This window comes from Poecile atricapillus, chromosome 2 (assembly GCF_030490865.1).
Source record: "Poecile atricapillus isolate bPoeAtr1 chromosome 2, bPoeAtr1.hap1, whole genome shotgun sequence".
In the NCBI taxonomy this organism is placed as follows: Eukaryota; Metazoa; Chordata; class Aves; order Passeriformes; family Paridae; genus Poecile; species Poecile atricapillus.
This window is the reverse complement of record NC_081250.1, coordinates 35340534-35354803: the sequence shown is the minus strand read 5'-3', so window position 1 is coordinate 35354803 and position 14270 is coordinate 35340534. Positions and strand designations below refer to the sequence as shown.

The 14270-nt window shown below is 41.8% G+C and overlaps 1 protein-coding gene across 1 annotated transcript in view; it reads left to right on the top strand.

The window, feature by feature from the left end:
* The first annotated feature begins 8613 nt into the window (after positions 1 to 8613).
* COLQ (collagen like tail subunit of asymmetric acetylcholinesterase) overlaps positions 8614 to 14270 on the top strand; it is a 47676-nt gene continuing 42019 nt past the window's right edge. The window contains exon 1 of the mRNA XM_058833286.1: positions 8614 to 8793. Within this exon, the coding sequence (XP_058689269.1) occupies positions 8688 to 8793 (106 nt within the window). The 5' untranslated portion in view covers positions 8614 to 8687. The remainder of the gene's footprint in view (positions 8794 to 14270) is intronic.

The following is a 14270-nucleotide window of genomic DNA, read 5'->3' as shown; positions in this document are numbered from 1 at the left end:
AGACATAATACCATAATATAATAGAATTTTTTAGGTTGTAATGATAAGGGGTTTTGAGATGAGAGAGGGCATGATTTCCTTGTAAAACCAAGGAGAGTGAAATCTCTGCTGCTTTGATTATGGAGCTTATCTGCTTGGTATTGTTTTACACCATGGAGTTGATCTAAGAGTATAAGGCAGATGAAATTGCATGAAAGAGAACAGTTTCAAAGATGAGACAGAAACAGGCTGTCTCTGAAATGTCCTAATTTTATTAAAAGTAGCAAAAAAATGAAAGTTGTAAGCTTGGAGAATGCTGTGACCCATGTGGCTTTACCCAAGTGGAAGTTTTACTTCAACACCAAAACCTGGAAATAAAGGTATTGAACAGACTCAAGAGAAAGAAAATATCTGGGCCTCGGCTGAAGGAAGATTCTGTGAAAGAGGTACTGAGTGTAATTTACTGGGACATGGCCAGAGAAGTTTGTGTTTACATAAGATGCAGTCCGAGTCTCTTTCTTAAGGTCTTAAGGTTTTCAGGTAAATCAAGAATACTTGAAATATTCTTGCTTGTTAATGTTAAGGGAGCCCTCCATTAATCATTAGTCCAGTGCCTGTGAAAACTTTTCTAACAGGGGCCTGCTCAGTTCTAGGGGTTAGGAAGCCCAAAGTTCAGTCCAGCAGCACTTGTCCTCTTCAAAGAGACATGGAAGGGGTTGAAACATGGGGCCAACAAGTGGTACAGGAAAAGTATTACAGAGGTGTCCAAAACCCAGCTGGTAATTTCATATGGCACCAGAGGCAAAACCATTAGGAGCCACAAAAAAATGGCCTGGTAAGAGAAATAAGAACCATGGAATCACAGGATATTCTGAGTTGGAAAGGACACAGAAAGATGATCTCATCCAGCTCTTAAAGTGGGTGTCCCACAGGGATAAAAGCCCCAACCTTGGCATTATTAGCACCATGCTCCAGCCACCTGAGGTAAGAGGTCAGGTTTGTTACTGTCTCAGCACCTCACAAAATAGCATAAGGTGTTGAGTACGTGTTCCTGCAGCCCCTTGTGTGCTCAGCTTGCCAGCAGGTTCAGTTTGCAGTGATTCCAAACTGCTCAGTAATTGTGTTCCACCTTTATTATGCAGTGAATTTTGTAGGCTCTGCCCTGTGAGCATTTGGGTGTAGATTGTGTCTGCTTGCCCTCAGTTGTTATGGCCACATAGCCCGTAGCCATTTTGATGAGGAATGAGATGTAGGTTTGGTCCAGCCAGATTTAATTTTAAGCACTCCTTCAAAAGCCCAAATACACATAAAACAAGCAGCAATGCATCTTCAGGTCTGCCTCTCTGGACCCACAAGCAACACTGGCTGGAAGCTATGGTAAAAGTCTGATTAAGAAATATGTCTTCTGCACTGACTACCTGTTATTTTATAGGTTGTAATCAAAATCACCCCTGCAGCTCGTTTTAGGCTGTTTAAAGAGCTTGATGGCTGTGCTTAGAGGAAAAAGTGCTTGGCACTTCTCTACTTAGTAATGTTCTGAGGTCAGACCAGATGTCAGACCTGCTCTTCTGTATGGTAGACTGGCGATGTGACTTCTGTCGATTTATTTACTTATAACTGAATATTGAAATGAGTTAGAAACAGCTATTCTGAATGAGACATTTGCTGTTTCTTTTGATGAGGTGATTGAAACCAGATGGACAAGATTTAAAGAGGCCATCAGTAAAGCAGATGCTTCCAGCTAATTATGGCACATGCTAATATAAATGAGAGTTATTTCAGTGTCTGTTCTTTCCAGGAATCTCTAAGATGCCTAAGAAATAGTGACGAAATAAGTAAGGAAAGTTAATAAAATGACAGTCTGCTTGCTTGTGTAAATATGCTTAAGAAATTTTGGGTTTCATCAGTCTCTTCAAAGGGGTGATAGAAGAAGCAAGGAAGGATGCTACTGAAAATGTTGCATAACTTAATCTTGAATTATTTTTGGTTTTGTCAGCTATAGAATGTCTGAGCAATCTAACTAGCAATTATTTGTATAATACCTTGGATCAAATTCTAAACTGGATGCAGAGAAGGGATGCTTTTGAAGACAGGATATGAATTGCTGTACTTGAGAGTTGGAGAAATGGATTAGCTTCTTATCTAGGATTGTATAAATGGCCATGATCACGTGAATGTAAGCAGCTTAGAACGTCGTTCCACATAAGTGATGGGAGATTTCCTCTAGTACTTAGTGTTGGTAATGTTACCACATGAGGAAGATAGTGGAAGACTCACTTAAGCCTTTTTACATCTCCAGTCTGTACAGCAATCTTAAGTTTTTGTGGCTCTTGATTCCAGAAAGCAATTGCTGTTCTTGTGTGTGAATTTTGTGCAGTGACTTCCTGTAGCTGTTGCAGCATGAAACTTCATAACCTGCAGGCCCACCTGAGAACAAAACTCTTGGACAGAGAGGCCATTCACTTCTCCTGTGGGTTTGCCTACCTCTGCATCACCTTGCAGCTCTAGAGGTGATGTGATTTCGACACACACTCAGTGATCCAAGCTAGAGCTCCACAATGTCTGTTTGCAAGTCCCTCTTTAATGAAATCTTCACATTAAAAAGATTTATTTTTTTTTAATTTGTTCTTTCCTAAGTGATTGAAGGATTTGTCTTCTGTCTCATTGGCATTGTCATTAAGACAATGTATGGTATTTTATAAGACTTTATAAGATGCTGGGAAGTGCTGATACCAGAACTGGTGGATGTTCAGGCATACCTCAGGTTCCAGCCAAAGCAGTGCATCCTTCTTAGAGCAAGGAGCCATGGCTGCTGGGATTGGGGTATGAAAGCCTCCTTAGCCAGGCCATAAACAACCCTTTTACTCTGCAAAATCAGGTGTATCATTCAAGTGCCGAGAAAATAAGAAAAAAGTATGTTAGGTAACATTAATATTTCAGCCCTGCCAGGAATTAAAATCTACCCCACCTAAGCAGCTAATGCTGGGTCTCATTTTATGTAGTTGAAATCAGTGAGACTTTATTAATGATTTTGGTGCAGAAGCTGGTTTTTCTCCAAATTATCATCTCTGTGTGCCAAATTGCCATTTGGTAAGGATCTCTTAAATAGAAAATAGTGAAATTTCAAAAGCAGGACTTTATAACAGAAATTCTAATGCAGCCTTAATTACAGTTCCCTGGTTCTGCAAAGGGTGGTGGGAGAATGCACTTGTCTAATTTGATTACGTTCAGTTATCCTGTGTTTGGAAGATGACAACCCTGGCATCCCAGAATGACTAGGCAACAGGCAGTGCCCAGGTCTTTTCTATGGCTGCCATGGTAACAGTGTAGCTGGGCTTCAAAATTTGAACGACTGTAAAAGGAGAAATCCTCTCCACCTTTAGCCTGAACCAGCATCTTTTAAAATCAGCCTGAAATTCATTATCAGCTTACAGAAACAGGGCAGTTTTCCAACATGGATGTGGCTTGCCCAACAGCTATGGGGCCAGAGGACTCTGACTGAGCCCTGCTTGGTGTAGTGTCATGGTCAGCACTTGTAGCCACCCATTTGCTTAAAACACCCTAAAAATCAAAAACTTCTTCTTGCTGTTCTACTGTGACCTATTTCTTTACATTTTCCCACCTTTATAGTGTTGGTTCTTCCATCAAGCCTTTGGGTAAACCCTTGGATTTTGTCTTCTACTACTGCTCCCCAAATGGGTTTAGCAGCTCTGCTCCTGGGTTTGCATTCTGTAAGTCACAGAATCCCAAAACATTTAGTGCCCAGAAGTATCCAGGAGAGAGAAAAACGAGCCATGGGAAAATGAGGCTTCATGTTATTTAAAAGACAAGGTATCTGCAGCTTTTTCAGGCCCTGATTTGTCAAGGCATCTATGCATATGCTTCCTTTCAGGAACACCTTCATTGCTTTCACTTGCAGCCCTGTGGTTACACTCATGATTAAGTATTTTCCTGAATTAGTGGTGCTTTGGCCACCCATCTGAAGGGCACTACAACCTTCCATAGAGGATCCCTGTGTCTGGGGGCATTTTCCGAGGCACGTACACACTGGTGTTTGGATCCATGTTTGCATCTCAGTGGTGTAATGGGCTGTACTGCAGCATGAAAATCAGGAAGAGGATGCTGCATTGCCAGAAATCTGTGAAACTCTGGAATTAAAAGCCCTGAGTTTCATGTGAGCATTAAAATACTGACATTAATAGGTTGCTTTTCTGAAAAATGACATAAAATTTTCTCAGTTGACAGAGAAAAAAGAAGGTTGTGCTTTGTGGTGTTTAATTCATTGGGCTCTTTGGCAAGCTAGATGATAAATCACTTAAATTAGGAGTTGTGGGAGCCAATTACTGCCAGATATTTCTGTGTTCTGTGCCTCCAGCAGCAATACTAGTACAGGCAGGGAGTTCTGCAGACATTTACTAATAGAAGTAAATAGCAATAGACAATCCAAATGAAAAAAGATGAAAAAAATTACCCTGCACACTATTTCCATCTCCTCTACCATGTACCAAGACCATACTGAGTTACAGCTGTGACTTGTTTGTGATTCACTATCTGAGGATGTTGGAAGACAATTTATCTGCTTAGATCCTGGTGACTGGAGACCTGAGTTGGCTGGGACTACGACGGTCAAGGCCATCTTCTTTGTCCTGTAGGACATTTTTCTATGAATCATTCTGAGGTTTTGCATGTTTGCCCCAGATTTTCAAAACATGGCAATCCTGGACATGTATCTTTATTCTCTGCCTATGTGTGAGCATGTATGATGAGTGCATTTCATCCAAGAAGCATTGTGTGTTCTGCAGTTCGAAAGGCGAGGTTTAAAAGAAAAATGAAGTGAAAAACAGAGGAAGAAGAGTGCTTTTATAAAGGTTAGCATCTGAATTATTGTTTTAAACTTGTTCTACCTAGTTGTGCCCTCCAACATTACAAGACCACAAGTGGAGTGGTTTTGGTAATTTTGATGGAAGTCACTTTGAATGATCCCATGAACTTTAATCATGTCCTTAACTCTTTTGTTCTATGGTCTTCAGTAGAAAAATAAATGTATGCATGGGGATTACTCATAGAAGTGAAAAGAAGTGAAGGACTGAGCCTTTGAATTAAGTCTAAAAGTGTAACTTTAACGTTTCAAGATAATTTTTTTAAACACAGGATGAGAGCTGGGCTGCTCTGTAAACAAATATGCTCTGAAGAGTGTAAAGATAAATCATCATCCCTAGTCAGTTAGGGCTGTTATTGAATTACTGCATTAACTTGGGGTTGCTGTTTTACCTTTGCCCCACTCAGCAAAAGAGCTTTCAGACTTTTGAACTAGAAATCTCCATTTTATATTGAGTATCTCAACAGGACAAGGGGGAATAGGTTAAAACTAAAAGAAGATACATCTAGGCTAGATAAAAGGAAGAAATCTTTTGTGGTGAGGATGGTGAGAAGTGGAAAAGTTTGCCCCAAGAAATGGTGGATGTCGCTTCCTTATCACCATTCAAGTTCAGGTGGGTGGGGCTCTGAACAGCCTGATCTAGTTAAAATGTCTCTGCTTATTGCAGGGGATTGGACTAGATGACCTATCTGACCCAAATTATTCCAAGAGTATCTTGTCCTTCTAACTAGAATGGTGTTCCTGAAAGAATTTGAGATTGATGGTATTTTAACTATATTCATTTTACCTTGTCTCATTAATGCAGTACCTGCCAACCAAAAGTGAACAGGGTTGGGAAGAAGCCTTCTTTTTAACAATTATTTATTAATTCTTGCATAGAAAAAAGCTCATAAATTCTGTTTACATGGTGGTATCATCAGCAGATTCTTCCATGTGCTTCTAAGAGCTCAAGTTTGGGCTGAAAAGATCAAGCAACAGCTTCTTGAACAGACAAACTTTTCAGGTCATTTTTTTCATTATGTGTTGGTTGACTTTTGGCATTTTAATTGCTGTGGCATCTACCACAAATAAAAAAAAAAAATAAGGAATAGCTGGAGAAATGTATTGCTTGGCTGAGCATGTTCACAGTCCCCAGGGCCTGGAAAGCACATGTTTGTCAAGTCTCTCATGCCAGACTCCCCCTGCTACGTGACAATTTCTCTCCTCAGGATTCTCTCTGCCACAGGCCCTGATGCCATGGGGGTCAGAGAGAAGCTGTGTGACCAGGTGTGCAGCCTTGTCATCCAGCCTGGAGCAGGGACAGTCAGTCTGCTGAGCTGTCACCTGCCTAAGTCAAATCAATAAGGCCACAGATGTTGTCCATTTTATTTCCAATGGACTTTGTTCTTCTCTCGTGAAACCATTACCAACCTTGCCAGCAGTCTCAGCTGGTAAGGCCCACACCTCAAAATCAGAGGAAACAGAACTCAGGACTTGCACTCTGACATGGCCTGGCTCTCTGCCCTGTAATGAGGGCTCTCCACTAAAATCTAAAGAGGGACTGGAACTACGTCATGAGGATGAGGCATCTTCACATGAAGGGAACTCCAAAGCCTTGTCTTCTTTCAAGTTTTTGTGGAAGATGGTGTGTTTTCCCCAGAAGAGAGTGTGCCCATAGAGCTTTCTTCTCACATTGGCTGAGAGCCATTTCAGGTCAAACAGGCTCAGAGTCATGGAGATGCTATGCTGAAAGAAAGGAGATCATTGACAAAACCTCCATTTTAATCAGGGTTCTCCACTGCAATAAGTGGATTTAAAAGTCTCTATTTGAGAATTGACAGCAAAGCTAACTTCATATGTTTTTCCTAACTCTGAACCAGCCCTGGCTTTCTGTATCACTCTTGGATACCTTTGATATGGAATCACAGAAGGAGAGGAAAGATATTGGTCCTACTGTATGATCTTAGTTCTTTCTCATATTACTGGATTAGTTATTTCCCTATCAAATAGAAACTGTTTTCTACTAGAAATTTCTACCAAATTTTCAGTTGCTAAAAGACTGCCGGAGGATTTCTGCAGGATTTGAAATTATTCACTCGTTCCTTTGACTAACTATTGTGTTGGTCACATATTTGCAGAGGTGGTGTATTTTAATACAATCTTGACATTTTAACTTTTGAGCAATTTTTTTCCAGCCTCCATGCAGGATTCTATCATGGGAATTGCAGCTGGACATTTATCTTACATGCTCAGGGCTTGTCACAATAAACTTCCTAAGAGATATTCCTTTCCCTCTGAGATGTAGCATGCCAAGAAAACTAATGGTAATCACTTAATCCATGGTTATCTTGGCCAAAGAAGAAAGAGACCAAATTATTATCTTCACTAAGAAAAACCAAATACTAAAAATTAACAGACAGTGGAATAACGTAGATATGATTAAATTAAAGTAGAAAATGTGTTATCTAAAATATTGCAGTACTGAAAAGAGATTTTAGAAAGCATTATGGTTATATTAAGCCTGTCTTTTAGGGATAAAAAATGTATAAGACAGACATTATTCTTCCCATCTAGCCATTACATTTGTAAGGATTTTGTCAATATGTTTGCAATGCATTGAAAGGAACAGCCAAGACTGTTTAATCAGAATTGTGGAAATATCTCACTTTGCTCTTCAGTGGAATTAATGCTCAGGGGGACATGTCACCATTTCTGTCAGTGAGAACTCTTCTCAAATGGGAAAAAAGAATCAATTCCAAAATTAATCCAAAATATTTTCACATTTTCTTGGGGGAAACTATAAACAGTGAGCAAAGAAAACCATCTCAATCTAGAAGAGAGTAATTTTTTTCACAGCAGAGGATGTACCTCTGATTTTCATGGAAACCACTGTCAGATTCCAGGCAGAGAGGAAGATATCTCTGCTACTTACTCAGAGATATAATCTTTTAATCTGTAAAGCCCTGCATGTGGCAAGAAAGCACAGAAACCCCAAACTTTTGTACAGGTAGCAAAGACACCTACTGCTTTTCAGAGAGTGGGAGGTTTGTTTTCTTCACATAGTGCTGTGTAGTGTGTTGACCATCTCCACCCCCGGAGCTGATAGTGTTTCATTCACCCCATCATGGCACATGTATTGTTTCTTCCCCCTGTTGCACCCCATCAGTGAACTCTGCAATCCTGCAATGTCTGGCACTGTCAGTGATACTGTCATTTTCACGTAAATAAAAAATAACAATGTGTTCATCAGTTTGTGAAGCCTTTGTGGCATCCCACACCTTGAGCTGCACTCTGTACACAAATGCAACACTTGTAGCTACCAGGGATAAGCAGATGTTAGGTCATTGCTCATCTCTCTCATTAAGACAATTAGTGACCTGTAGAAGATGATCAGTCAGGGATTTTATCCATCTCGACGCCAGCGTCTGGTTGCCTGTACTGAAAGATTCTGTTTACAGTCCGGTTCTTAATTTCTCTCGTTCCTGCTCATCATCATTATTATCCAAAGTGCTTTTTTGCTTCTGTTAGCAAAACCAGAATCCCCCATGTCTCAGTTTTAGCAGCTAATGTCCACAATAGGGGCAACTGATCCAGCACAGGAGTTAAATATAACTGTGTCTAGTGTAAGGAGAAGATTTAATGGGAAATGGTTGGCATTCTTTCTTCCTAAAGGCACGGAGAGGGAGGGGGAAGAGAGAGAGAGAGAGAGAGACGTACACACACAGACACACACATCCCATAGTGAGGGCAGAGGCAGAGAGCAGGCAAGGCAGACAGGGAGAGAGGGGAGAGAGAGAGCCCCAAGGCAGCCCTGCGCCTCTGAGCTGGGATCTGCCAGGGCAGAGCCAGCATGATGGTCCTCAGCCCACCTGTCCGGGGATCTTACCTGCTGCTTTTCTTCTGCTTTGCTTTGTCTCAGACTGCGTACGCTGACAATGTCTTCTCACTTTCAGCAGGTAAATTGCTTTAAGTCGTTACTTTTCCTTGCTCGGAGCGCTCTGCACTCTGATTCTTGCACTTTCTGGTGATTGGGAACACAGGAGGAAAAAAAAACAAACTTCAAATTGCAGATCTCGGCTGAGGGATTTTGCATTGCAGACCTGCTCTACCACACGCCAGGACATTTTGTTGCTTGGTCAGTTTTGCTTTTTGCTTTATAATTTCTGGTTTTAAACCCCTCCCTTCCCTTCCCCACGAGAAATAATGGGCAAGATCCTCAGCTGTTCAAAAATGCTTTTTTTCCATTGGCCTCTGTGGTGCTGTGCTGATGCATGGATCTGGCCCAATTAGTTTATTACTTGCATGTCTGCATGTTTCTTTCTATTTTGGATGAGTTTAGGTAGAATACAGCAAGGGAAAGAAAATTAATCTCAATGTATATCTGCTTCTATAAATAAAGCCCTGACCTCAATGAGTGCTGCTGGAGCCCAACTGGATGTTAGCAGAATAAACATCATTTGGCTCCAGCTATGACACTAACAAATACTCGGATGACTTACATAGCAAACAAGAGTCCACTGCATGGAAAATCCCTGCTAGGCAAAGACAAAACAAATTAGTTGTCAGCTGAGCCAGGCACTGGAAATCCCTCTTAACAGAATTTACAGTTTCAGCAGCAAGACTTTCCTTCAGTCACATTCTAGGCGGAGGAAGGGGAAAGCCAGTGAGAGCTCTGACTCCATCTTCTCTGAGGAATTTTCACCAATTTATGGCAAATTGCTGTCTCCCACCTTCTGTCTGTTATTCTGTATCAATACAGATGCTTCTGACTAATGTCCTGTGTTCCTTCAGTGTCAGATCTGAGATGGTTCAACTGAGGCTGGTAGGTCAGGGCCTGCTGTACCTATAGGTCCTCCCCATGGCTTTCACAGTGATCAAAGGGGTGCATATTTTAAGTCTGTAAATAAAACCAACCCTAGACATGGACTTAAAGACACATGGCCTTTCTTGCTCTCATATCCCTCAGCTGTACCCATGTAGCCAGATGGTTTATGATCAAGCTCTCTAAGATGCTAAAAAGCCTTTAAATTTGTTACCATTTCTTTTTGATTGGGATGTGTTTTTTCCATCATGTTGAGGTTAGTTAACGGTGAGGTACAGGAATCAGCAGGATTTATTTTCTCTGATACACTCCAAATTGCATTGCAATAACATGAGACCTCAAACTTTGTTTTGAAGAACTTTATGTTTCTTTGGTGCTTGTAGATGCCACAGAGGCAAACAAGAATGTGATGCTTCCATTGCCTTCTCCTGTGGCACACACTTGTGTGTCTACAGAAGACATTTGAGCTGTCCTGTTAAGAAATAACAGTTCAACAAATAGCCTGCCCCTAAGAGGGAAGACTTGTCATCTATGCTAAACACATGGTAGAAGAGGTAAACATGAAGGAAAATGCTAGAGCAGGGTAGTCCTGGGGACTTATCTGCAAAGACCCCACTGGGCAGATCCCCACCCCACAGTCTGCTCCATGGCAAAGTCCCACACTCTGTTCCTCTGGCCAAGACACTGAAAATCACCTTTATACTCAGCAAGCTCTTCATGAGGCTCCTGTCATGTATGTATTGTCAATGTTTGCTTGATAATATGTGGAAAAAATAGCAGTTGGCCAAAGATTCTATCAATCCCACAGCTGCAGGGCTGGATTAAGAGACATACCTGTGTGTCATTATTACTTGCTAATCAGGGTTATTTGGTATTAAAAATTATCTAATAAGAGATCCCTTTAGTGCTTTGGTTACACCTGCATTTTAAGAAACTTCTAAGAAAAAAGCAGTAAGTTGTGATTTTTCTGGTAGAAATCTGACAGGGGTCACAGAAGATTAATTACTTCCATTTGCAGTGAAGGTGAATTAATTCCACGTACATTCTCGGTTATTTTAGTAATTTCTCAAATGTTCTCTGACTATCAGCTGAGTCAATTATTTGTATTTGGCACCAAGATGCAATTCCACATTTAAAGAATGAATTTCAGTGGTACACTTTCAAATTCTGAAACTAATCCCATTTAGCAGAGAGGATGTTCTTAAAGCAGTTTCTTGGCTTTCCTGTAGTTGGGAAAAAACATTTGGGTATCTTCCAGGTATGTCTGAAAACTTCTGGTCTAAAAGTACTTTTATTTGTGTCCTCACACATTTTCGCATAGCAACAGGTCACAAATAAAAAGGCTTACAGGTCACAAAACAGTAACTAGAAAGCAAAGGGGAAATAGCCTGTAGGGTGGAGAAGTGTTGGTACAATAACTGGGGAAAGAAGAATAATCTGGATCTTTGTGTTCTGCCAACTCCACCTCAGAGTCCCATCAGCCTCACTCAACCCTTGTTTCTAGAAGCATTTTGAGTGTCATGTCCGCTCCAGAGAATTGAGTCTCATGGTGCTGGAGCATCATTTCTGGAGAAAATGTTCTAGAGAATAGTAGTATAACATATTATAACAGTGTGTGGCTGTGGTTCCACATGGCAGTGAAGACCCCCAGCATGGGGAGCTCAGCCCCTGGAGAATAAAGGTTATTTTCAGGGTAACCTGTCATATCCCACCCATTACACCACTTATTTGTGGTGTCATTTACATCTATTTTTCAAAGCTCTGCCCTACTGAGGTTCCTGAGCTGCTGCACTCACATGATGAAGGCATGAGTTCTGTAGTCACTTTTAGTAGGGCTACATGAACCAGTCTGCACCTTGTAAGAACCACCCTGAAGCCACCTTCCAAATTCAGGTAGTAGAAAGACTCTCTTCCTCTCCTGCTCCTTCCTTCTCCTCCCCTTTATTGCTCATCCAGGCCCAAGGTTTCGCAGAGAGATGGGACAGTATTTAAAGTACCAGAAACTTCTGAAGAAAAATAACTGCATCTCAATGCTTCTTCTGGCCTTTTATGCATGCCACAAGTGCATCCCTTGATTTGATTGACTCCTACAGTCAATAATGATTCACAGTCCTTTGGAAGTATTAGGGTGGATCAGTTTAAAAGAATTCAACAGGAGTTGAGCGCTATTGGCAGTACTCCTCATGATTTCTTTGCTGTTGTCTTATAATTTTCTTGAAGAAAAGGAACATTATATCTCAGTAGGTTCATCCTCTTTGAATCAAAAAGGTGTAATATTTGCAACCAGACTTCATGTGGCAGAACTGCAGAAAAGCATTATGTTTTCTTGTGGACTGACACTGTTGGAGCTGTGGTGATGGGCAAGGTGGGCTGGGAAGGGGAGCTGTGTAGGGTGAGAGCTGTGCCTGGGCAGCACAGAGAAGGGACCTTGGGGGCCACTGTGGTGCTGTGCTGTGGGGAGAGGACATTGTGCATTTGTGAGAGAAACAGCAGGAGAGAAAAGAGCCAGAAACAAGGGATGATTCCTGACATTGAGGGAGTTGGGATCAGGGCTGTCTTTCCATAAAAGGAAGGTCTGACCCCATCATCAGGGCTTGGTTTTCTTTTCCCTGCAGGAACTCTAACTATTGTCATAATGGACAGCAAAGATGTCAGGTGGATATATTTTGTTTCGAAAGAGAGTAATTGTAAATATTTATGTAAAATCACAAGAGAATGACTTATCCAAGTGTTTGGAGGAGAAAGAAAGTTGCAGAAGGAATTTAAAACAAGATGAGAAATAAAATCTTGAAGACTCTCAAAAGGCAGCAGTCAGAGCCTGCTGGGGAAATAGCCCAAAGGGTGACTAGCAATCAAAAATATCAGACCAGGGAGGGAAGCCTGGCTCTTCTCTGTAAAGTCAGCATTGGCCCAGGGGGTGCTGAGCATCCTGGTACCATTGGTAGTGGGTTTCTCATGGAACAAACATAAGCAGGAAAGCTGGGGTTAGATTAAAATTCCTGATGGAAATGAGCCACTGGCAAAGGCTACAGCTTTGTTAGAAGAAGGAAAGCAAAATATCATTGACCATGAGACACGGCAGTCACCTAGCTGTGGAGCTGAGCTGCCAAAGGTCTTGGGGCAAGATGTTGAGAGCTTTCTGTCCTGTTTGTGATTCATATGAGCCTGAAAGGGACCCAAAATATTCTTTCAGTAGATTCTCTGTTCAGCTTCAGAGGAGAAAATAACCTTGGGATTGGCTGTTTTAACTTGATAGCCCAAATGGGAAGATAAGCCAAAAGAAGGAAGGCGTAGTGGCTACCCTTCTAAGCTGATGAAGAGGACAGCTCCTGAGCAGCCTCTCTGGAAATGCTTGAGCTGCCAGCAAATTAACAGCCTAGTATGGTGTGGTTACTGTTGCTTCAAGTAAATGGGTCTTTAAATAAGCAGAGTTTAAAAAATTACCTGATTTGACTTTATCTGTATATTCTCCCCTGGTGGATATGACCCGTGAAAATCCCAAACTGGGTGTCCTGCTCAGGTCAATGTAGATGATATTCAGGAGAGAAAGGACTCACTTAGGACTCACAGACCTTCTCTGGTGGTGTATGCTGCAACACCTGTGCTGAGAAAGGCGAGAGCAGAGCAGCCACACTTGTGCACAGCCTGTCCGTGACTCCACCTTCTCGTCAGCAAGGGCAAAGGGAGCACTGGTGTCATACACAGTGGCCAAGGTCCCCCAGAGATGCTCTGAAATTCGCAGTAAACCAGTGAGAAGGAGCCCACTTGATCCTGTGGGTAAGGGACAAGGAAAGGACACCAGAGGCAGTTCAGGAGGTTGGCATTTGCCTTGCAGCAGTAAATAAAAATCAGAAGAGGACAGGCCTCTAGTGAGTGAGCTGGAACCTGTTTGCAGCAAAGCTCCTTAAGTACAGCCCTGGTCTTGCATGCAGAAGAAGAAAGAGGCTTCTGATGTGTTTATGGCATTATTGGTTGACAAGGGGCTTGTCTTGTCAAAAAAGGTTGAGTGATAATGCAGACAAAGGGAAAGGGTTCAGTGGAATGCTGTTGAAGTTGAATATCATAGTATTCACTTGTTGGGTTGTGAAGAAGTCCTCCAGCTGCCAGGGACAGATGTCTGTACAGGAGCTGAGGCAGTGCTTGCTTGGCTTTCCAGCAAAGGAAGCAGTAACTGATCTGGAGGTTTTTCTATAACTTATGAATGCTTCTGACAGGCAGCATTTCCCAAATGGGAACCTCAGCTGAAAGTGATCTGCAGCTGACGTGGAGATCCAGATGGTCTAAGCTTCTCCATGCTGTACCATTGCCATGAATGAGGATAGCACTGTCTGTAGTCCATGGGTATTGGACATGCTGGTGAACACTAGATTTTTGTTACAAGCAGACTGAAATGTGGAGGCTTAAATTCCATCACAGCAAAGCATGCTGTTTCAAAATCAGGTGTTTTCAGTGAAAGGATAGAAGCTCCACCAACAAGCAATCCAAAGTGCTGCAAAATCAGTTTAGTCCCTCCATAGTTACAGACAGACGGTGCTTGTAGGCCTCTGCCTTTAGTACAGACAGTTCATTTGTGGGTATGTCAGTATTACCAAACCCCTGCACAGGAGGGGA